The sequence below is a fragment of the Vidua macroura genome, chromosome 4 (assembly GCF_024509145.1).
Source record: "Vidua macroura isolate BioBank_ID:100142 chromosome 4, ASM2450914v1, whole genome shotgun sequence".
Lineage (NCBI taxonomy): Eukaryota > Metazoa > Chordata > Aves > Passeriformes > Viduidae > Vidua > Vidua macroura.
Window position 1 is genome coordinate 41,270,931 of NC_071574.1, and position 25,242 is coordinate 41,296,172.

At 38.8% G+C, this 25,242-nt stretch overlaps 2 protein-coding genes across 5 annotated transcripts in view; one reads left to right on the forward strand and one right to left on the reverse strand.

Moving 5' to 3' along the window:
• DCTD (dCMP deaminase) overlaps positions 1-14,886 on the reverse strand; it is a 60,470-nt gene extending 45,584 nt beyond the window's left edge. For 2 of the 4 annotated variants that reach the window (XM_053975852.1, XM_053975851.1), the window contains exons 1-2: positions 13,837-14,183; positions 12,631-12,675 (exon numbers count right to left, since the gene is read on the reverse strand). Coding sequence is in view for 1 of the 4 variants with exons in the window: in XM_053975847.1 (XP_053831822.1) it covers positions 14,207-14,313 (107 nt within the window). In the remaining 3 variants the exon portion in view is untranslated. Of the gene's footprint in view, positions 1-12,630; positions 12,676-13,836; positions 14,184-14,206 lie in introns of those variants that run through there. The other 2 variants (XM_053975847.1, XM_053975853.1) reach the window with 2 other exon arrangements.
• Positions 13,684-25,242, forward strand: part of WWC2 (WW and C2 domain containing 2) — a 94,572-nt gene continuing 83,013 nt past the window's right edge. The window contains exon 1 of the mRNA XM_053975854.1: positions 13,684-13,930. Within this exon, the coding sequence (XP_053831829.1) occupies positions 13,800-13,930 (131 nt within the window). The 5' untranslated portion in view covers positions 13,684-13,799. The remainder of the gene's footprint in view (positions 13,931-25,242) is intronic.

Genomic DNA, 25,242 nt, shown 5'->3' on the forward strand with positions numbered 1-25,242 from the left:
TCCTGCACCACTTTTGTATATTCCAATTCTCCTTTTATTATTATTATTATCATCATCACCATCATCATCATCACCATCATCATTATTCCTTTCTTTTCTGTTCTATTAAATTGTCCTTATCTCAACCCATTAATTTTCCCTTTTTTCCCCCCAGATCTCTTCCCCATTCCAGTGGCAGGGGGATAGTGAGCAAACAGCTGTGTGGTGTTCAGCTGCCTGCCAGATTAAACCACAACAATAATTTAATTTCAGTTCCTACTCTGACAACATTTCCATCTTTGTGAACTTAGGTGAATAACTTAATTTATATGTCTTAAGTCTCTATTTCATAACATGTCTGAGATAATACTTTCTTCCCCTTACCACAGGCAAACGTCTATGAACATACTTGCTTCCCCAAATTACAGGAGAGCCAGTTGCAAGAATTAATTAGTTAATGTTTGCAAAGTGCTCTGAAGGCAGAAAGCACTCTATAAATGCTAATTATTAAATCAAAGGCTTATCTGACTTTATTACCAAAATACTAATAAAATAAGTTACATAGCTGTTGCAGGTTGGAAAAAGCACTTTTACTGTCTAAAAGATATAAAGGTTTTAATTAGCAAATATTTTGAACGCACTTTACTGAGGAAAAAAAAATGCTAACTGTTAATACAGGTTTTCCCTAATGTAAATGGCTACAAAATATGAACTCCTGGATGCTACTGTAACTTCTGCATATATTATCTAAAGTTTTGTCCCATGGCAACAATATTTTTATTTAAGACACAATTTTTGTAATATTTATGAAAAAAATCATGCTTCTGTTTGTGAAATAAATGTTTGGATGCAGCAGGAGATTAAACGTATCATTCTTAGCAGAGAATAGCAAAACCTAATGTATTGTCAAATTATACATATATACACTTACCATATTTTTTTTGCTATTTAACTTATAATCATTTTTTGCTAAGTTTCCAACCTTCTGCTGATTCACAAGGCTCAGCTCTTCCAAACACTGTACTGTACCTGCACATATGTGTCCTGTTACCTACATGTGATTACAGCACAAAAAAAAATGAATCATTTTAGCTTAAAATCTAAGCATGTAAACAGATTTGAAAACTTTTCTGTGTAGGCAGTTAGAAAGACTGAATTCTGAAAGTGCCTCAAACCTGAAACACTATAGATCTCTAGCTCTGCACAGTTTGATCCTGCCAGGAGAAACCTTTTGCTCAGCTGCTTGTGACACTTATTTCCCCTCTGGATGTAATAATATAAACTTGGGTATAATAATAACATGTTGATTTATTTAGTGTAATAATTAATGTACTAATGTAACTGATTCTGATGCATCCCTTTCCTACACACATTTTTAGCATACACTTTTTTGTAGAGCCTTCCAAACAATGATATTATTATTATTAGTAGTAGTAGTAGTAGTAGTAGTAGTAGTAGTTCAAAATTATCAGATAGTGATTGGTATTTCTCAAGTACCTGGACTAGTGGTTTGAAAAGAAATTTGAAAGATCATGATAATCTTATTCCCCACTGTAATGTCTGCCTGTGACTGTAGAAAATCAGAAACCTTAAGCCATAAGAAAAGTCTTATTAGCCTGCCTTGCTGAAAGAGAAGAAGTGTGACAAAATCCTCCCTACTTAAAGCTCGGCTGATTGTGGGAGGATAAGGATGCAGCCAGCCAGACCCAGTCAGTGAAGCAGTGCAGCCTGGCTGCTGGGGCCCCTTTCTACAGTCCAGGAGACAAAAAAAACCTCCTGCTGTTCCCAGTGCTCTCAGCAGGAAGGAGAAGTCCAGGTGTTGCTCCTACTGAAATCAAGGGTCTGCAGCTTTCCAATACCATGGCCTAGTGGCTCCAAAACACTCAAACACCCCTGGGGAAGGCAGGAGTATGTGTTCATTAATTTGAGCTAAGAATCACAACTTCATAAGGCAGAAAAATGTCCAGAAAATGATATGCTGCAGTAAAGGGTTATGTCCATTTCTGTGCTCTTACTATAGCTCTTCCAGGCAGATGGGGAGTCAGAGCAGGAATGTCAAACCTTTATCTTGCATCAATTTGTCAAGCTGTCCCTGAAGGAAAGGTGACTGAAATTTTCTGGAAAGGAGGCAGGGTTCAGGGCTGGGGACAGGAAGGGCCATCTAGGAATAGATGGGAAATGAAAAGTGTCCAGGAGATTTGTCAAAATGTTAAAGGGGCCATCAGCAAAAGAAACTTAGGATTACAGAATTTCTCTAAGCCCAGGGGGTTTTGATTGTGTTTTCTTGGGTTGCAAATTTACTTTATAAACCAAAAATTATGATATCTTTACAAAACAATTCTAGACTACCTAATAAAAAATTCAAATTATTTTGTGGTTAGTCAAAAATTACACATTGTGAAATAAATTGTCAATGACACAAAGCAAGACCAGTAGGGCTCAAGTAAGGTCTTAATGATATTTTTGTTTTTATCGCTATAACTATTAGCCCTTATTTAAAAATAAATCACAGAAAATTGCAGGACCATTCTGGAGAAAGTTTATGGATTTTAAGGTTAATGGATGGTATTAAGAATATACTAAAATTTGTGAAAAAAAGAATAAGAATCCCTTTAAAAAATGCTAATACTACATTAATTAAATCAAAATGGATTCAAGTAAAATAAAGGTATATACAAATCCTTGCTTGGAAAACCTTAAAATGTACATCAGCTTCCTCGGAATAATTCTGATGGCATCAGAGCTCAAAAATACAGGTCTACTTTGAGTCCTATGTTTTGACTTTGTGTAGTTTCGTTTTTCACATTCTGGTATCACAAGAAGTGTTGTTCCATTCATGGATAGCAACAACAGAATCAGACATAACGTTGAGGAAAAAAGGCAGAAATACCAGTGGTCAAGAAATACTTCTGTCTTGTAGCTGGGCAAAAGGCACATTAAGTATTAATAAATGATGCTAATAAAATACTTTCTGACAATAAATTATGAAAGAGTTGGAGATGGCACTGGAATGGGCTGAACTTTGGAATATGATGCCAAAAGTAAACAATAGGAATTCAATAGAAAAAAAAAAAAAAGTGTTATTTAGGGAAGAAATATGCAGGTTATCAGTAGAGGAGGGTGGCCTTTGTCCTGGGAATCTGTCTCAGAAGATGAGCTTCAGTCACAGAAGCAATTTTTGGACACAAGTTTGTCCCAATCAGGTGGTGTAACAGAAGGAATTAATCCAGTCTACAGCAAAATAAAATGTAAACTGTTGCAGAGGGGGATAGATGCTTCCTATCTCTGTATCTGGTATTAGTGTGACTACTCATGGGCAGTAAATTCTACTTCTGACATTCCAAAGAAAAAAGAGCTCCTTTAACTGAAGTGGAGAAAGAAATGAAATGAAAGAAAATGAAAGAAAGAAATGAAAATTATTAAGTGCCTGGAAAGTGGGCTTTACAGGGAAAACTTAACAAAGAAGAGATTAACAAATTATTTGATCATATTATGTACACTTGCAAAATAGAAATATTCATTTCCACTTTTTCAGGATGAGATTTAAACACATTTGATAAAATACAAGAGTGAAGAATTCTGTGATGGAAATGGTATAGCTTTGCTTAATTCTGGTATATAAATATTAAAATCTATGGAGGTTTTAGGATGCAAAAATCCCCTGCTGGACTTGTTTCAATTAAAAATTCAACAGTTACTAACATTCAGCTCTTTGGGTTTCTTGGAATCATTTAAAGGCAACCTTCCTATTTGGTTTGGTATTCCATTACCCTTACTTAGTTTAGCAATGTACTTTTCTTCCTACTGGTTACATGTTTGCTTTCAAGAAAGCCTGCTCTTGTGACTTGTCCCAGAACAATTTGCTTATACAGGTACACATTAAAAATATGAATAGCCTAACTACACATTGAGATAATCTCAGATTTCAGAAATCATGTGTAACAATCCAAGTAGATTATACCGCAGTGTTGGTCAGGAAAAGCAAGGCTTTCCAGAGGTGAAGAAGCCCTGTTGCACTCTGGAATTGACACTGTTTGCACTGCACCCAGGCTGGATGCCATTTGGAATATGGGATCAGGTTAAGAATTGAAATCACTGGACTATCAGGACTTTGCTTGGAACTGCAAAAGTATCAACTGTCAGGTACTGTAGCAGAGAAAATAAAGTTTTGATGTGCTCATTATCCTTCATCCTTTATCCATCATAGCTTGGCTTTGATTTTATTCATTTTTGCTATTTTTTAGTTTTCTGCAGGTCCTTCAGTTCAGTATTTGACATGGTTTCAAAAAATATGACATGACAAAATATCATAATTATTCTGTCATGATGGTTTTGTATATTTAAACATATGAATCCTCTGTAAATAAGTAAAAGGTTATGAAAAAGGATTTTAGCTCTGCAGTCTGTTTTTTTTATTTTACTTTAATTTGGAAATGTCATGGTTCACTGCAACCTCACCAGAGTGAGGTTAATGGATTAGAATATATTATTGAAATGAGACTGCTAGAGAAGTATATTGCACAGATGTGGAATACTGTGAATGTGTTACTGTAAACTCTGCTGCATTAAAAGGCAGCATACCATTATCTTTTCTTTCTTGCCTTACAAGATTATGGGCAGGAACAGCACTGCAAGTTCACTACAGCAGAAAAGTATTATCTATTTTCAGTTTTTCTTCATTTATGTTGATACATCAAAAAAGAGCTCTTAAAGATAAATACATAAAAGCATTACTCTTCCATGTGGTATTATGGACACAAAATGTGCATATATGTGCTTTTGAGATTTTAATGCTTTTTTTTTTTTTTTGTTTTGTTTTCTGAAACATTATTTAAGGATTTACTTCATTCAAGAAAATGTCTTTTCATAAACAACTCATTATCTTCTCCTTCATTGCCTCAGGCTATTTCCTTGCCTTTTCTTCCCAAAATAAAACAAAAGCTTTTGTTAGATTGCCCATGATCTATGAAAACCATCTAAAATTTTAAAAATCTGGTTTTAATTGGACAGATCTTGGTTTTCTCTTACCAGCATCTTGGCACCTGTGATTAGCAATGTTACACATAGCTTGAGAACAGCTTGTTCCCTGAAAACAGTGTAGAAGGCACACCAATGGGAAGGGTGTCTCCAGCCCTCAATCCCCAGTTGCTGCTTCTTAGAGTCATAGAATAAGCTGACTTGGAAGGGATTCACAAGGATCATTGACTCCAGCTGCTGGCCCTGCACAGGACAACCTCAAGAATCACATTACACATCTGGGAGTGCTGTCCAAACACTTCTTTAATTCTATGGAACCACCAAGTCTTCTTCCAGCTCTCACTGCTAGTGTGGCTATTGGTGATATTTTGAGGCCACTGCAGGATGTGTAGCATATTTCCACTTCGCTTAGAGCCCTTCCCGAGCAGAACCCAAGCTAAGAACTCCTGTTTTGACTTTGACTCTGTTTTTCTGGCTGAGTGGGAATGGTTTAAATGACAACCCCAGCCACTGACTCGAACAGCAGATGTCACTGTTGGCAGTATGGTCCTTTGCTGCCTGCACACAGCAACGGGTAGAGAGGGACTACAGCCACTTACAAGACTCTTCCAAGAAGTGGGGGTGTGGGGATACTCCAGAGAAGGAGGAAGCAAGATTGGTATAGGTATGACAGTACACACTGGGGGCACAGTGACCATCAGTGACAGATCAAAAATCACCATCGATCCTGGTTTAATTATAGGGGGTGAAACTAGATGGAAATTGTAACTTCTGTATTTTGAAGATATACTCCACTTTATTTCCTTGGGGTGGAAGACCTAATTCTGCAATCTAAAAGAAATACCCAAACTTACTGTTTCTGTGTTCCTGGAGTGGGAAGCATGCTGTTGCATAAGAGTATTGCACTTCTTTCACATTTATGTTTGGGGAAAAAAGGTGTCCATGTTAAGTGATCAGAGAATTTCTGAACCAGTATTTGAAAACACCATTTTTCTTCTTTATATTAACCCTCCCACACTTCAATTTGTTTCAATTACTGAACATGGCATATTGTATTGTACAGTCATGTACTAATGCTTCTGTAGAAGAACCAAGGTCTTTTATGAGTGATGATGTCCACAACACCACTGACAGCTGCAGAGACCACAATCTTGAGATAGTTTATCACTTGTTCTGATTGTCTAGAGAGACTAAAAGCAAAGCATCACTGATTCCAAACATCCAGTCGCTTGCTTGCCAGGGCACCTCTGACCTACAGTTCAAGAAGCCAGTTTGCAGTTCAGCAGTTTCTTTGGTTTGGTATGTTTGATTTAAAAAGGAATCTTTTGTACTCTTTAAAAATGTGGAGAAATGAGCAAACAGAAATCTCATGAAGTTCAGCAAAAAAAAAAAAAAAAAGCCAGGTCCTGTACCTGAGGAGGAATAACCTCATGCATCAGTACACAATCCAGGCCAAGGTAATACAAGGTGACTGAGGAAGGTGATCCTTGTCCTCTACTCAGCACTGGTCACATCTGGCATGCTGGGTAAAATAATGGGTTTCCCTGTGCAAGAGTCCAGCAAAACACTACACAAGGATGATTAAGGGACTGGAGTACCTCACACGAGTAAAGACTGAGCAAGTAGGATTCTTGAGCCTGGTGAAGAAAAGGCTTCGTTATATCTCATGAATGAACAGAAATGCCTGAAGGGAGGATGCAAAGGAGATGGAGCCAGGCTCTTTTCTGTGGTGCTCAGTGACAGGATCAGAGGTGATGATCACAAACTGAGACAAGGAGTTTCCCTCTGAACATCATGAAACACCTTTTTTCTTTGAGGGTGATCAAGCAGTGGAGCATGCTGACCTGAGAAGCTGGGGAATCTCCATTCTTGGAGATACTAAAAAGAATGCCTGGACATGATCCTCGGCAATTGTCTCTAGGGGGCCCTGTGTAATCAGATTGAACAGGATGACCTCCAGGTGACACCCTTCCAACCTCCATCATCCCATAATCCTGTGATTCCTTTGGTATAAGCATCAACTATATATCCTTTTGCTTTCACCTTTACAAAACAGCTGATAATCAGCAACAGCTCTGACATTTCATAGCTCAAGGATTATGCATTTTTTAATACTTAAATTTTGCAGATTTTGCCTAGACTCAAAATATTTTTTTTTTTATTCTTGCTCAGTGTAATCTTTTTATGGTGTTAGAAGCTGTTTCTTTATTAGTGTGTTTCATTTATGAACACACAAGTACAGCCAACTACAATTTATGCTTTTGTTATGTTTTTCCACAAAGAAATTCAAAGGAGAGAACTTGAAACATTGTCATGTGTCTTCTATGTGGACACAAACATTTCATTACACATACTTGACCATATGAAATTTATAACTTTTATACATATTTTAACTGGGAATAAGATACCAAACATGGTATCAAAAAAAAAGGAATTTTTGTATGAATTATGTTTTCCTTGTGATAATAAAGTTTATCCCAAGCATTTCTGAGACCACATATTGAAATAATAAAATTGACATAATTCAGTTCAATAGATCCAGTTCAGGAGCTGAAAGCACCCAACAATCTAATTCCTACTCTATTTCATAGAGGTATTTTTTACTCCATCATGTCACTTAACAGAATTCTTTCTTTGATGCTCACTGAAAAGTGGACATAATAATATCATGCTGTGTTCTTCAAATTGTTTCAATCCTCCAAAAAGTGCAAACATTGGGATTCTGGTTTTTGGATAACCAGACTAGAATGAAAATTGCCATGGAATGATTAATACAATTCAGTAACATCTCTAGCAGTCTAGAAGTGCTAAATCATGGTATTGATGGATCAGTTCCATTTTTGCTATAAATTTGCACAGATCGATTTTATTTTTGCAGCATGGTTTTTAGCCTCAGCGATAAGATAGGATTGAGGTTCCTTTGTTATTGGCTAGGTCAGACATCAAAATACTTTGTATTCATGCAAAGAAACTGTATTTTTGAGGGGAAAAAAGAGATGAAAAGTGGGTAAAGGGGAAAAGAAGCACTTTTTTATATTAGGGTTTGGCAAGTCCATACTTCTTTGCATTTAAAATACAAATTTTCATTTGTTAGAAGAAAGGTTCCCTAAGCCTCTCCATCAGTCAGAGAATCATTTTTTCTTCTGTAATGCAGATGTTAAATACTCTATTAGTCCAATCTACTTCATTCACTGCACAGTGTTCACGAAAGTATACGGACAATACAGAGAAGAAATGTACTTAAGGTTGCTATTGCTAAAACACAACATTTAATGTTTCATCTGTTTCTCCCCCTTAGATACAACACAGCAAACGTACACTAGGTGCTTTCTTCTAAGATGGGAACACTTAACTCCTTGCAACAGTAGAGAGGGACTGCTAAAACCATTAGCTCTGTAAACCTGTGAACTTGAATACTAGTTCACAAAAAATCTTTAATACTTCAAGAAATTAACTGTTGTTCACTGTCAAAGGAGCTGTTATTGAGAAGTTCCTCCATTCTTCCCTTCATGCCAATGAGCAGTAATCCTCTATTGCTGGCCAGCTTCTTTCTTACATGTGGCCAAAGAGAAGACCGGGCTCCTGGGACCCTTTTTGGCTAACCAGACATGCTTTGTGGTTTTCCAAAGCAATTAGGCAGCAGTGAATATACAGAGTAATTCCACAGATATGACGAAATGTAGGAAACCTAAATCTGTGTACAAGTATCAGAAACACACAAAAGATACAGTGAGACTGTTACTATGGGATATTTAATACCAAGACTGCATCAAGAATCTTTTGGGAATATGCATCAGACACTAATTTGAACCTCATCAGTCCTAGGGATTTTGGAACAACCAAAATTCTCCATTTTCTTTTCTCTTTGTCCACAGAAATTTCAGCAGTATGAATCAGACTTAACAGAATTGAATGTTAAGTCAGGTTAATGAGTGGCTTGGGGGAGTTTGAGAAGATTTTACCATGAAAACGCTCACATTTCCATAGCTAACTTTGAGGCAAAGCTCATATCACATCATTTCCATTCTGAACTTTTCATTTTCTACTCTAAACTTTTAATCAGACTAACACTAACTTAAAATCATTCTCTGTGCTTACTTTCAGATTCATAGTATATCTTGACTCAAAACATGTAATTGCTCAGTACTTTCCCCTATGCATGCCTGAAAGCAAAAAAAAAAAAGAGGCCAGAATCCTGGGGAAAAAAAAGGGCTAGTATATTAATTTGAAGCAGAACCTGGTATAGTATTTTTCCACTGATACTCTGGGAAATCTTTGTAGAACTGTCTAAGCAGCAAGCTGCTCAAATGGATCTAAGTGGATAGAGCAGGCTTTGGAGTAACAAGAAAACCTGGATGAGCATAAACATTATCTGGCTCCATCGATTCTGCAGAGCTTCATCATAAATTCAACCAGAAACAGTATTATTCTATTATTCAAAGTTCTTTTACTGTCAGATGTATACATGCATCAGAAGCTGACAACACTAAAAGCAGCACTCCTCCTCCTTTCCTCCTCATGCATGTACAGAGATTTTCTTTGCAGGACTTTTTAAACACTTTTTAAAAGTAAAAATCTCACTGCAGATGGGAAGATTTTTTGGTGTGTGCTTTTTTCTTTGAAAACACAGCTGTCAGATAAAATTCACTGTTATTAAATAAAAAAATATTTATAATGCTGAAAATGCTGATTGCTTTTTAGAGTTCCACAGTAGCTGCATGTGACAGAAGTCGGACTCACTGAACATATTTGATGGTTTAAGTGTTCAAAAAAAACCCAACATAACTAATATATACTTTCGAATATTTTTGTCAGATGCTTCTAGAAATTAATTCTGTTGCCATACTCCATAATTCATTCTAAACTCAAAATCTGTGTGCAAGTAGTGAAAGCTGAAGTATGGAAATTTTCAGGGAAGCTGCTGCAGCTCCTGCTTCAGAGCCATTTGTGGATAGTACAAGTTAGAGCTGTAACAGCTGTACATTTCACCAGGGATGACACTCCAGTGGATCAAATTAAGGGAGTCTCCTATTAGGGAAGGACAAGGTACAAACACAGGTTTATTTAATCACAGTCAGTCCCAGGAACAGCCTTATTATGAAAAAGCAAGCGAGAGTACCAGGAGATTAACTACATTAGCAAAGACTGGAGTGGGTATGTTTCTTGTTATGTGACAGGATACAAGGATAGGCCTTTGAAGACCTCCTTTGGATACAGCCACTTCCATACTTGTGTTCTGAATTTTCACGTAGACATTTTTTCTTCTAGTCAACACAAAACAGTTATGATTCTAATTCCCTTTACCTCAATTCTTTAACTATACACTACTTACCATGGGAATTTCTTCAGGACACTTAAACATGCATATGCAAAGCACAAGATAGGAATGATTAGCTCTTTCACATTGATTACTTCTTGTTATTTATCATACTTTCTGACAGATACTTAAATCATGCCATAGCTAGATTGTTCTGTGCTTTTGGACACCTCCTTCATATGAACCCTTCTGTGTTTTGAATAAAGCATGCTTATATCTTCTGAACTATGCTGTCTTATGTAATTAAGCCAAACAATCTGTGGTATGCTGTCAGCTGACAATGTCAGCACAACATGCTAGGCAGGTTATCAGTTGAAATGCAGGAGGTATACTTGAAAAAATACCTTCAAAAAGCCATATGTTCTCACTGGCAATATTAAAGGTCTGTTTACACAAATAATACCTACTTTTTGTCCATCTGATGTCAAGCACTGTCATGCCTAAGTAGTCCTAAACTGGCATTCTGGACTGTAGACTCTAACAGTGGATGGAAACACAATGAAGTACTCAAACAATGGAAAATAGAGGGAGGAAGGGCTGAGCCTAACACCATGCAGCAGTTTATACTTCAGTGAAAGCACATCTGTATATAGACACACAAGCATGTATGTAAAAATTAGACAATTATGCAATGACTTCAGTGTATTCATTTCCAAAATTTAAAAGCTAGAATTTCCATTTATTTATGATAATTAAAATATGGATGTCTTCTTATGAGAAGGATTACATTGGTAAAGATGGTTATAACTCAGATCCACATCCATGTGGATCTCATTTTACCAATAATCAAAGATGCAGGTCTGCCTGCCTTGGTGGTGACAGAGTAGGAACTGAGTATTCCCTCAGGTGCCATAACTGCCTTCAGAGGAAGTATTGACACAAATGATGTTCCAGTTTTGTCTTGGTTTTACAGATCTTCTAATTTTATTCTTTTGTGTGAATTATTTAGGGACTAGGAGTACAGGAATGCTGCTGTATAACAGGCCTGCTTTTTCAAGATGAAAAAGGCTATATTGTTATAAAAGCTCCTGGTTAATGCCAAAGATAAGTAACTGGCAGTTGGTTTCAGAAAGGAATGTATATCCTCTAGAGATTTTTATCAATTTACATAACAAAATGTCTTATTGATAATGCAAACTGAACTTTAAAATGGAAAAGGAAATTCAGTTTACCCTCTCTCACAACTGCCACATGTAATTTCTCACTATAGGGCAACATCTATAAACAAATTATAAAATTGAGTAGACTGTTTAAAAGGACATAAACTAAATGCTTGGTAAACGTGGTGATGTTTTTTTACTGATGGACAAGAAAACTGGCCCTTACAAACCAAAAAGCTCATTGAAACAATATTCTCACTGAAAAAAAATGCATCTGTCTCTTTAATAGGCAATGGTCCTGCTGCATTCCCTAAGCAGCTCAACTCTTATGGATATCCAGAAGTTAGCACAGCTCAGTTTTTCTCCACTGTTAACTACCACGACCTTACTTCATGTATGAAGTACAGTTAATGTACAGTTTCACTGCACATTACCTTAATATAACAGACATCAAAATCTTCAAAAAAGTCTGGAGAAGGGAGCCATATGGGTCATTTGGAGACAAGATTGCAGAATACAATAAGTAGAATGACTAAAATAATGCAGATCTTATCTCTACCAGACTGGCAATTAGCTAAATTAAAATAATAGCTTGCTGGTACACTTTTCTATTTAGGAGCAGACCCAACAGTAGGACTTAGACAGCTGCAAATTCATTACTTCAATGCTTGTCAGATATGTGGCCTCTGAAGTGGAATCCAAAAACTTGTTATGCACAGAACAAGTTCAGTACTTAATAAGTGTAAATTGCCCCAGAAGAATAATTTATAGAGCTGAATACTAGAAAGCTATAATGGAGAAGATAAACAGGCATTAAAAAAACCAAACCAAACCAAACCAACAAAAAAACAAAAACCACAAAAAAAAAAAAAAAACAAAAAAACCACAAAAAAACCCCCACAAAAAACCCACAAAAAAACCCAACCAAACAAACCCCCCCCAAAAAAACCACCAAAAAAAAACCCCAAACCAAGACAAAAAACAAACAAAAAAAAAACACCAAACAAACAAACAAACAAAAATCCACCACAAAACCAGCTCTGGGTTTGAGACTTCCTCTCCCAGCAAAATCCTGTTACTTAAAACCAGTAACTTTAAATGAAAAGAAATAAAACATTCTAGGAAACAGGGACTTGAGTTACCTCGGAATCCTAGCTGCTAAACTAAAGAGTCATATTTCTCCATTGATGCTCTACTTCTGGTGCCAGATCTTGGGAATCAGATACACATGCAAATTAATAGAGCTCATTAAGTTACCATCTATCAGTTGAACCATGGTAACCAGCCTGGGGTACTCTTCTCCTATGGCAAATGAGAGATAAACACTCAGTAACTCACACCTGGTGTCTATACTTAACGCGACTTAGCTGCTTGCTTTTCAGGCCACAACAGTCCAGGGCACTCGGGGCATACACATATTCTTCACTGGTGGTTCTGTTAAAAAAACCCCAAACCAACAAACACGCAAAACCAAAACTAAAGACATTAAGTTTAAGTACTTTCATGGTTAAAGAGGGGTTCCCATTTGTATTTAAATTTTGAACTCAAGTATTCTAAATAACAAGGTCCTTCTTAGGAACCTTGAACCTTGCTGGACTTTAGCGAGAGTTCACAAGGATGTGAAGGGAGATTGGCGAGACCTGAACGGCTGGGAGAGGGAACTCGACACCGCCCCGACTCTGGGCATGGAGGCAGCGGCAAACCTGCCTTTTCCCAGGGCACGTTCCCCGCGCTCCGAGGGCCAAGAGTTGCCCCGCGACAAAGTCTCCTGCGCCACCCGAGGCAGGGCCGCAGCAAGTTCGCAGACAAAGAATGGGACGCGCCGGTGTCCGTCATGCCGGGGCGCTGCTGTCCCCCGCGGGGCGGCGGTGACCGCGGGGCTCCCGGCCCCGCCAGGCTGCGGGGACGCGGCCGGAGCGCCCGTACCCCGCGGGGGGTTGTCTCCCGCCCCCAGGCCGGCCGAGTCCCCGGGCAAAGCTCGATGGAAGTAGACGGGCCCCTCTCGCAGCCTTTTCCCCGCTCCTGCCCGCCGGACGCTTCCGCGCCGGCTCCGCGGCCGGGGCCTGCCCGGCCCAGCCCGGCGGGCAGCGCGGCCAGGGTTAACCCTGAGGAATGCGGCGGGAGGAATGTGCATGCAGATGAGATGGATGCTAATCTCATGCTAATGAGCGGCGGCCGCGGCCGCCCGGGGCTCAGCCGGGCTCCCCGCGCCCAGACGGCAGCTGGGCTCCGCCGGCAGCCCTGACCCGCCGCCGCGGCGCGGGCGAGGCGGCAGCCGGAGCATGGTGGACTGAGACCCGGCAGAGAGCTTCCCTGGGCTCCCGCGAGCCCCCGCTCCCGGCCCCTTCCCCGGCCCGGGTCGGGGCTTTTCCCGCTTCCCGTCTTTCTTTCTGTCCCTATGGAGCATCTACCCCCGCCGCCCGACCATGCCTAGGAAAGCGGGGAATGGGCAGCTTCCCTTACCCGATGGCTGGGAAGAGGCGCGGGATTACGACGGCAAAGTCTTCTACATCGACCACAACACCAAGCAGACCAGCTGGATCGACCCCCGGGACAGGTGGAGCGCGGGCAGGGAGACGGCGAGGCCCGGGCGGGCGGTGGGCTCGGAGCGGCCCCGCAGGGAGGGACGGGAGGGGGGCGCGCCACAGGGTCCCCTCTCGGGACGGGGAGCGGGGGCGCACACCGTGCCCTCCTTCCCACAGACACGGGTACAGGCTTGTTTCTAAGCCTGTGGCTTGAGTTGGTGTTGGGGCGGGGAGGGAGGGAAAAGCCTGTGGAGCTTCTCTGGGAGCGGTCGGGGGTTGCTGGCATTTGGGGAGTTCCCGACAGGTACCAAAGTTTGCGAGTCCCTCCCAAACCGGAGGCGCTGGCTCCTCGTCCTCCGTCTTCCCCGGGCGCTGCGGAGCGGGGCCGCCTCCCCCGTCCTGGGTTGCGGAGCATCCCGGGCGCCGGGCCCTCCCGTGTGCCCCCGCTCCCCTGGCCCGCCCGGAGCCGTGTGCGGGGCTGCCGGGGAAGGAGCCGGGGCAGCCGGAGGCCTCGTGTGCTCGCTAGGCCTCAGCGAGCCCAAATCCGCTCAGCCCCCGCCAGCCGGAGCCCGCCTGCCGGGGCCGAGCTCTGTGGAACTGCTGTGGAAGTGCTTCAGCGAGGGAAGCACCCTGTGAGAAGGCTGCTCGTCCCGGAGTGCCCGGGGCAGTTCTGCCGGCTGGACGCGGATGCTGGCTCTGTGCGTCGGCTTCAATGACTGTTTTTAATAGCTGGATCACAGGCGCACGAGATACCTAGTGCAAAACGCGTCTTTTGTCCGAAGTGGTGCTGAAAAGCAATTAAACCAAAACTTGGTGCATATTATGACGTACGGTGTTGCAATTGGAAACAGTGCAGTCTTATTATCTAAAAAAAAAAAAAAACACAAACAAACCAACTTCTAAAAGACACTATAAAATTATGAAACAAACAGCACTGAATTATAAATGAAGGCCTTGGTTTCTGTTTCTCAGGTGAACTTAGAAAAGGTGGTTGTGGTGAAGCTTGCTGGCTGCAAGTTGCAGAGGGAAGTTTTGACGAGCATCATGTGCTGTGTAAGGCCTACTGCTCAGTCTTACTTGCTATAACAGCAAATTCCAGTAGTGGCAAACTTCATGCTTAAATTCCTGTGTACTACACAACATGTTAGTCACCATGTAAATATTAGTGAGGTGATAAGGTATACAAGACAGTGTTATTTATTACACCTGTCATTCTTGTTTGTTTTTTTTTTTTTTTAACGCAGGCAATATGAAACTTCTGTCTTTACTGTCTCTAGAAATAGTGGATATGAAGTTTTGTTCAGTTTTAGACCTTAAATTTGTGTTTTCAAAGTGGAATAGAAGATGGTATGATTGAGGTAAAGCAAAATGTGATATGGAATGTTCTAATACTGCCTCAATGAGTATACTACTAATTTAATTTAATACATTCTGTAGTCCTGAAAAGTTCAAGACTATTCATATTTGATAGTAAAATTTGAGTCTTCACTCTCATTAACAGAGTAGACAGTGACATAACACTTGTGTGTTTGCCATCCTATAGAGATAGGATAAACATTGTTTCATTAATACCTTACAGGTGAAAGGGAAACCAAGTCCTGAGACCTTACTCCCTTAGTTCTCATTACAGATTACAAAGACCTTTTTCAGAAGAGTCGTGTTTGAAATAATTGTTAACCTTCGTCAGTCATTCAAAACAAACAAAAAGAGATTTTGCCCTAGGTACTTAAGAGAATCTATGCTTTAGTGTACATGGCTCGGCTGTGAAGCTGAATTGCCTGCACAGAAGAGAGACTGATAAGCCCATTTGATGTGCAACTTGCAGTATTTGTGTTTACAATATCTCTATTTGCAGTCTGTATTTATACTGGTGACCTGTTTTGGAAAAGCTAATAAGAAATTCGTCAAAGTCTTGTGATGATTTTGCTTTAGATTCAGTTTTGTCTTACATGTATTTAGAGAATATACATTTAGGAACCATACAGAACATTATTTGGGCTTGCTGTCAGAAAAGTTGAAAAGTGATTTTCCAAGTTTGTCAATACAATAAAATCTGGATTAATGTTGTTTCTAAAATTTATAATAAATTGTCAAAATGAAGGTAATGAATTATAAAGAATGACTGAAAACATGTTGCCTTGTCTGGTGATACTTTAGGACTTTCTTTTTCCCCAACTATTTTCTCTGATAGAGATCATAAAGTTTTCATGATGTACCTATGGAATATTATAGTACACAGGCTTCTGAAATGTTTCATTGGTAAAGTAAGTGCAGAATAGATAAGTTTTTACAGACAATATTCCTTCTGCTGTTGTTACACTGCATTCCCTGGATGATTACATAGAAAAGTCATGTTTGATGTTCTAAAATAATTTTTATCGTCTTTGATTTAGAAGATACAAATACTGAAGACTAGTGCTGTGAGACATTAGCCATATGTTTATAAATTGCCAGGTGTATTTGAGCACAGTTAGGAACTTTGTTACTGGTTTAAAATATTCACATCTGGAAATAAGAGGGCAGTTGAAAATGCCATATTTGAAAGCTTCTTGGAAAATTGTGCTTGTGGTTGTTATGTTTTGTAATATTTTTTCTCATGTTCTTTTCTAGAACATGCATTTGTTACTGCTTACATGGTGCAGGTCTGTTAATACAATTACAGCCTTGTGTACAACCATGGAAAAAAATTTACATCAGCTTCAAGCTTGGGACTCAGTTTTCAGTTTTGCCCACTTTATGTATCTGAATAATCCCACTGATGTTAGAGAATCTCACACTTTCAATGGCAGTAGTGACTTAGCTTGTGTTTTGGGAGCGTTGTAGAAGCTTAAGGGTTTTTAATGTTTTGCAATGTTCACCAGTGATTTTTATCTCCAAACACTTACTGTTCTGTGCTGATTTGTTTTAAAGGCTAGTGGCCCAAAAGAGAGGGCACTTTAAGATCTATCATTCAGATAGACAGAGAGACATAAAGGCAAGAATGTGAGAGTTGAAGCAACATTTTCAGTCACTAAATATATAGATTTAATTTCTCTGTTCATTACTCCCTCAAGCTACAGCAAGCTGAGAACTTGTGGGTCATGACAGTTTTTCTGGAACTGGCTTATTGTCAGCAGGGAAATAGCCCAAAGTATGAATTTTATCCTCCTACTACTTGCCGAAAATACTGAGAGACAACTATGGACTGAAGAAGATGAAGCAGATGAAAAGGGGAGAAAGGGTTAGAGGAATGCATAATTTTTTTAAGTTCCCTTAAAACTCTTTCAAGTTCTTGGAATACTGAGTAATTGTAAAGTATTGCTTTGAGGGTTTTTTTCTGATAATTAATAGGGGCTTGGGGTGGGACAAGAATTTAGAAAGGAAATTTTTTTTTTCCTGTCATTCAACACATTTTAAGTAGGCCTCATGTTTGTTATATTCCTTAGTGGAACCAACAGAGTAAGCATCAAGGAGGAGTGAAATGGGAGATAAGAATCTCAGTAATCTGAATTTTTCAGCAGTTGGATGATGCTTGGTTGTCTTACCATGAATTCAGGGCTTCTCATATCTTGGTTTCTACATAATAAATAGTTCAACACACACTGCTGATCACCATTGACTCAAAGCAGATTTTTTTTTTAATAGCTTGCCTATAATGAGTTCTGTGTCACAAATTCTGAAGCTTCGAGTGATATTCATTTAAATCTTTATCTGCACTCCTGTCCTACTGCTGTCAGTGGTAAGGAATGAGATGTTATGAAAACAAAATTATCCTTTCTGTTCTCACTTTGCTTTCCACTGAGGACTAAAATCTTTTAAAAATACATTTGTACATTTGAAATAGTTTATAGTATACTTCTGCTAAAATGTTTTGAGAGTACTTGCTAGCTGTATAACTAAGAAAGTGCTTGAGAAGCATTGGATGTGCAGAAAAGCAGAGAACTTTACAAGTCAAGAGATTGTGAAAGAGTTTGCTTTGTGAGTAGGGAATGCAGTTTCCATTGCTGCTTTCATCTTTTGGGGAGGTGAAAACACTACAAATTTTAGCATGGGATTCTGTAGTGTGTGCTAGATTTGATTAGATTCTGAATTAGAAAATTTACTAGGTTTCAGCAATTAAATGTCATTTGCCCTTTTTCCATAGAAAAGAAGGGCAGTTTATTCCTTATCTTTTCACTGGAACTTGCTTTCTCTTGTCTTGTGAACAGCAGAGACTGTGACGACTGAAGATACTGAAATTGAAGTTATTTAAGCAGGGGGCCTTCCATCCTGTCTCTTTCCTGGACATTGCTGTAGCTCAGGGGTGCATGGTAAAAGACTTTCAGTCACAGCAGAAATAGGAGTCATAGAAGACACTGGGCTCATTAAAGGTTGCAAATAAGAGGCAAGCAGAAATGAAATAACATTGTGAGAGGCATCATCAGAGACTCAAAAATACATTTGGATTGATTCTTTCATACATGTAAGAAAGCTGTGCTGTGACAGATGAATAAAATAATAAGTGTTAGTTATTACAGTTTGAAAGGGATTGATCTTCTGTTTTAAGTGCTGACCTCAACACTGATCATTTACCACTGCAGCAACCACCTGATAATGGCCTTTCTTTAGGCTGCTGCTTGCTAAGAACTAATTTAATGGCAAACTGTCACTGCTTTCTCACATCATTTCTCATTCCCTTTCTATCTTCCCTTCCCTTGTTTGCTAGTAACTGAGGAGGGAATGAGGCTTTCGTGTTTTTGATGGTGTGGAGCTGCTAAATGATTGTTTCAACATACTTTATGACATTTGAGCCTTAAAAAGCAATGGTCAACTTGCTCTTTTGAAAAATCAGTAGAGAATCCTTTGATGGTACTCCAAGATGTACAGCTTGAAATAATCCTGTAGTGAGATAGGGCAACAATTTTTTCCCCAAATATCTTTTTCTTCCCTGTTTCATCCTGTAGTATCATTTACTGGTTTTTATCCCAATTCCACCTAATTTATTCCTACCTCTTTGTCTGCTCAGGAATGTGCATGCTCCCTGTGAAACTGTCTAGTATCTCATTTTGATTTCAGTGACAGGTTGAGGACTGCTTTTACTTAATTCATCTATATTTATTCAAAATAAAACCCATGATGCAAGTGCTGAACATGCAATGAGAGACGAGCTGTGTCTGAAGTTCTGACATCTTTATTTGTTTATCCAGTGTAAAGTAGAATTCTAATATTGCAGTCTACTATAGCTGTGATAGCATGAGAGTGTTCAAATACAAAGTGATTGTGTATGTGAGTTTTTTAACCAGTCTGTCATTTGCATGGGGCTATGTGTTGTTGATTTTAGCATTAGTGAAAATGGCTATGGTAACTCCAAGATAACGCTTTTATTCTTTATTCCTCTGGAAGTGATAGAGCTGCACTGTGTCTTTCATCTCAGGCATGTGAAGTTAACAAGTCAGGAAATGCTGTGGACTATTTGCTTATGTGTGCAAAGTATGTACTGCTGGTCACAGCCAAGAACTGTGACCTGGTATGTGAAGTGGGACAAGTGCTATAGGCTGTGGTTTATCCAGACCTGTGTCTGTAGTACTTGCCTATTAGAGCTATTTCAATTAAAACCTATCTTGACTTACAAAACAGTGTTACAATGGTTGTGTTACATGCACAACGTAAGACTTAATGAGAAGTTGTACACGTGAAGGAAAATAGTGAGAGTTAATATATAAATCAGATATGAAAAATTATTTATAACTTTAGAGATCTGTACAGATTGCATTAGGAGTTTTTGATTTTTTTCCAGTTAAATAAGTAGTCTTCAACTGTTTGGTTAAAATTATGGGCGTTGAACGTGATACTAAGGTTATTCTAATAAGATAAGAGGATTTCTCTACTTCCACTTGCTAATCTTTGTAACATCAATAGGTAAGTTGAATTTTGTGAAAAGGGTCTTATTTTGGTTTTTTGCTACATTCTTCTTTTTAGCCTAAAAAAGTGTTACAGATATCTGTGATTTAACAATTTATACATCACACTGATGAATGAAAACTGGACTAGTATTCCTAGAAGTAATGGAAAAGATTGAAAATGGATAAACAAAAATTTACATACAGTAGTATTTCCATGGTGATACACTTTCAGAAAGGCATGAATAGAAATGGTGCTAAGATTCCACAACTGTTATGCCGTGGTGTTTAAGTTCTTATGGATTTAAGCTACCTGGAAGGAGAGAAGAAAAGTATTCCAGGAGGATAATGCAGCCTACTGAGTCCAAACTGGCATGGTTCTGCTTACATGTCCTCCTTCTGCCACCTAAACTGAGCCCAGGAGACGATTTGGCTAAAACGAACCCCATTGTTTTTAGGATTGTTTTCCAGCAGAATCAGCGCGTTGTGTCACTGACTGGGTACTAATGCTGGGGTGAGCCAGGAGGCAAGTCCAGAGCTGGGAGCACAAGGGGAGAATGGTCCTGTAGAAATCAAGATGATCAATCCTAGTTGCCATGGAACTATTGTCTTAGGTGTCCATTTCTGTTGTTGGGTGTCTCCATTGTTTTCTTGTGCATGTTTTTGTGTTCATCTTTGCTGAGGAGAACTGTCACAGATGTCCTGATTCTAAAAACATTTTCTGTAACCAAGAAACCTTTATGATGTTGCAGAATTTTTTACTGACCTTTTAAAAGTTTGTTGCTGTGAAGCTTGTGGTGAAGAGAAGTGTGGTTACAGAATTTGAAGCTGTTTTTTGGGAATGTGCTGCTGTTGACAATATGCTTATGAATAGCTAATTTCTACTGTTTATGAAAGAGATAAGAAGTTCTTTGACTTTGATGCATTTTGTTCCTAATTATTCATAAAATATGTTTAATGCTCTGGTGCAAAATGTCTCACCAGAATGATGGTGTAATTCAAGATTTTTAATGTCTTATTATGTGAAGCAAAGTGAAGCCATTTGTCTTCATGCCTTTGAGGTCATCATCTGTATGGACAGTTTGACTTGTCCTTCATTTGGAAGGAGCAGCTAGTGGCTGAAAAGAGGAGTTATACATTAGTTACGGTTTTCCGTTTGTATTTCTTCAGTAGTTTGAAGGCACTTGCATTGTGGATGTAGGTTTTGGGTCTTTTAAATAGCACATAATGAGTATTGATGAAGACTCTTGCTCTTCCCAGTGACTTTTTCTGTGCAAAACTGTTAGTGATGGTGAAGTTCTTACCTGATGAAATCAATCTCTGACTCTTGTTTTTAAAAGAGCTTCCTGGGGGAGAGATTCCTTCCCCCATTTGTTTAAGCATACTTTTTAAAAGCTAATTTACTTTTGGATTTTTTGTTGTTGGTTAGGGCTTGTGGGCTAGAGGCAGTCTGTCAGTTTATTCTGTGAACTGAAACAATCATTTGCATCTAATAGAACAAGATCAGATGCTGTCCTTTGAACTTGGATACTGTTTGTACTTGAAGAAAGGCAACTTTATCTCATCAACTCTGAATACATATTGTATTCAAAGTAATTGTGTGGGTATGTAAAGACACATTATCTTGGGACAGCAAACTTGCACACTCTTGCTGTGTGCAATACAATATTTCAAGTTGGACCTGCTTTGATGTCTGTGCTGGTTTTCTCAATACATGAAATAAAACTTCAATCTTTATTTGAAAAGCAAAAAAGAGCAACCTACTGGAGTGCCTTCCATAATATGCTGACTGATTTGGTAATCATGCTTTCAATATCTAGAAATATCAGTATTTTTTTAGTACAGGGGAAAAGATCTAGGAGAATCTGTATTTTAACTAAACTCTGTGAGGACACGCTTTTTATATTAGTAACTTTCTCCTTGTTAATAGGAATAGTACTTTACACACCTGTTGTTTCTTTTTAAAGTACTTTTAAATGCTAAACTGTAGTCTTGTCCAGATAAGCTTATTTTAAGGCTTATAGATCTGACCAGTGAAGAATTCTTACTCTGATTCAATGCCTGGGCCTTCGATCATAAGAGCATTCCTCCCTCACAGAGATAGGAATGTCTGCCTGGGAATTGGGCTGGTTTTAATCATATGGCAGATGAACTTTTGATAGTCTGCAAATTACGTACAAGCACACCATGCCATATGGCAGAAAATATGCCCAATGCACGATGAATGTCGCCTGCCTTTTAGCTAAGTGGCAGGCGTATGTCTTAGTAGCATTTTATCAAGATGGGTTTGACCAAAGCACAGGTGTCCCCTGTCGTATAGCTGCATGGCAGTGTTTTTATTGGGATCACACTGTGGAGGAGCAATTCTTGTCTCTTCTGCCTGTCACTTGCTAGGACACTTCTGGGCCGGGTATTTGCTGTGTCGTTCCCTTAGTGCTGTCAAAAGAGTAGATATGACCCACTTTGGCTAAAAACGTGGGCAATTTAGCTTTGCTGTTTGTGATGTACTGCAGAAAATTGTCAGGGAAAGACATTTATTCTTGATAGAGAAACAATGGGATGGGTTTTTCCCTTTGTCTGCTACTGTCAATGGTTTAACTGCATTGTAACCCAGAAATGTCTGTCTCGTGAGAGGCCATGATGATCTGATCTACAATGAGTACTCTTATTCAAAACCCAGTCCCTTCATTCTTAATGCACGTTTTCTGATTATGCAAAAAATGTCTATGTAGAGTTAAATTTTTTGCCTCTTCACCAATGTTAACAAAATGTCTCTGTGAAAACTCTTAATTCCTCTTAGAAAAGCAGTTAAAAACCAGTTTGCATCAGAGATGTGATTCAGATTTATGTGGTAGATTTTTGAAATGCTGTTATTAGTCAAATAACTGTATTTTTAAAATGCTGTTATTGAGCAAGTGATTACAGTGTCATCCTGTGGTTTGATTCATGTTCCTGAACCATTCTGACTAGCCTGAGTCTCACAGAGCCTGACCACGGGGTTGCTGCTTTTGGCTTCTGTCCCACAAAGTATGCTGCAGAGACCAGTTGTCAGTGGATAAAGGTTTATAGTGCAGGAAGGCTGAAACAGCTGGGAGATGAACTACACAGGTAATATTTGGATATTATTCTTAGTTTTGGGAAGGCAATGGGAAAAGTAGGACATCTAGTGATATCTAATAGACTTTGCTTCTATGAAATAGACTGTGGTCACTACTGCTTATGAAGGTTTTTTGACTTAGATTTAGTCTTTGGTGGGTTCATAAGAGATGCTAGTGATACCAAGTTTCCTTATGAGATAAGTGACATTTTTGTTTCATAGATTATCCACCACTCAAGTGTACTTCTGTTGTCATATGTGTGTTGTTACTTGGGATGTGATTTAAATTTTAAGACATTTTGTCTGTCTTGGTTTGCATTATGAATACCCAGCTTGAGGTATCTCTGCATACATTGTTTCTTGGTAGAGCATGAAATAATCTACTTTTATTTCTTTTAATTATTTTTGAAGAGAGATGGCAAAAATACTCTTTCCTGAGAAACTTGGGAGACTTCAGAAGTTTAGGAGCTCAAATTTCATATAGGAAGCATTTTCTCAGTAGAAATGTATTTACACATTACCTGTGTTCTTAATTTATTGTTAAAACTGTGGCAGAAGTCACGATCTGCCTAAGGGCTCTATGAGACTTGATAATGGTTTTGTGTACTCTTGGGAATGTATTCCCATGTGTACCTAAGCCCTCTGTCCATCCAAATCTGATCCCCCTATTCCCAAGACCCAATGTATATTCAGTGTAATCACATGTTACAGAAAAGAAAAATCAGGTCTTTTTCAGTTCATTCTGTTAGTGCTGTCTTAACATATCCTCATATCGTACAGTAATTTGTAATAAATTCTAAATTATGATCTTGAAAATGTTATTTGTGACTGTATTTTTTCTGAGATTTATTTTAGTTACATTCCCAGTAATGGAAAATTCTATTGTGTGCAGGATCTAATTCAAATGGTATTTTGGGTCTTTTGTGGCTTGAGACTTACAGTGTGAAGTGCAAAGACTTGCTCTTAGTCCCCCTTTTTAGTTTGGATGGAATTATACAGTGGAAACGAGTTCTAGTTTGGAATGCTATGGACTTCTCTCAGAAAGATTTACAAAATAAGTTACGGTATGAGTTTAAGGCACAAAACTATTTAGTATTACATTCAAGAATGAACAGTGACAAACTGACAAAACTGGCATTGGACTGTCCAGAAGGTTGGAGTAAGATTAAGAAAATGGGATAGTCCTCAGGTGATGTGATCTCTGAGGGTCTGGCTTGAATTTCACCAATTTTACCCTTCTGAAGTAAATTATAGCATTCCCTTTAATTTATGGATTAATTCATTAATTGGTTTGAAATGTAGACATACGGAGAAACCCCAGAAATCAATGTCTTCTTTTCTGTGTCTTAATGATGCTGGCCAGTAGGAGTTTTGTCAAAGTTTTTCATATTTCCCACATTCTTCTGCGGTTTGCAGCTATGTTTTATGCAGATGTGGCAGGCTGAGGTGGTACTTTAATGGGCTCCAGTGTGAGGAAGGATCATTTGGAATGGAAGTATAAAATATTTAAAATATATTTGGCTTAAGCATTGAGGAGTAAATGGGCATGCATAAGAGAATGCAATTCAAGGCAGCAGTCTGACAGGGAATTGACATGACCTCTTTCTGTCATGTTGCAATGTTTGAAATAAACTGCTAGCACATTTACAGTCATTCTAATGAGTAGTAGAATGCTATGGATGTGAATAATCATCTGAAGCCTCTACAGGACATTCCTGAAATAGTGTTAAAATTTCTAGAGATATTATGGGATGCAAGAAAGTATACAAATGCCATAAGCCTTTTAGTCAGGCTAGCCTGGTCAGTGGTTTACTACTGCGGCAAGTAAGGCTGACTATGCAGGATTATTTAGTACACAGCAAACAGATGTTCTGTTCAAGTTTCTGAACTCTGCATATTGTTTTCTGGTTTTTGGTTGGTTTTTTTGTTTTTTTTTTTTTTTTTGTCTCTGTTACTGATAATCCCTAGGCTCTCATTTTAAATATCTCTCTTGGAGAGAAAGCTAGTGAACTGAAGTTTGAAGTTTGCTAAGGGGTTGTTGATTGAGCAGCTGTTAGCTAAATTAATGATGCTATGGTCTAGAAGATGAATAAGTTGCTGATAGTAAAAGAAATTACTATGGTGGTATGAATTTTGGGGTTTCGTTCTTGCTTTTGTTCTTGTTTGCTTATGTGGTTGTTCTGGCTCACTTGCTAGCATGACTTAAAGTGATGTAAAATGAGCCACAGGCTTCTGTGCTTTAGCAGGTTGCTGATTTGCATTCAGGACCTGGCTGGCCTGTTGGCTCATACATGAAAGACATCAAAACTTTATTTTTCCAGGCAAGATTTTGGCAAAAAAATGACCTTGGAGGATGAATGTAGAACAGTTAGGGATTTTTAATGAAAAA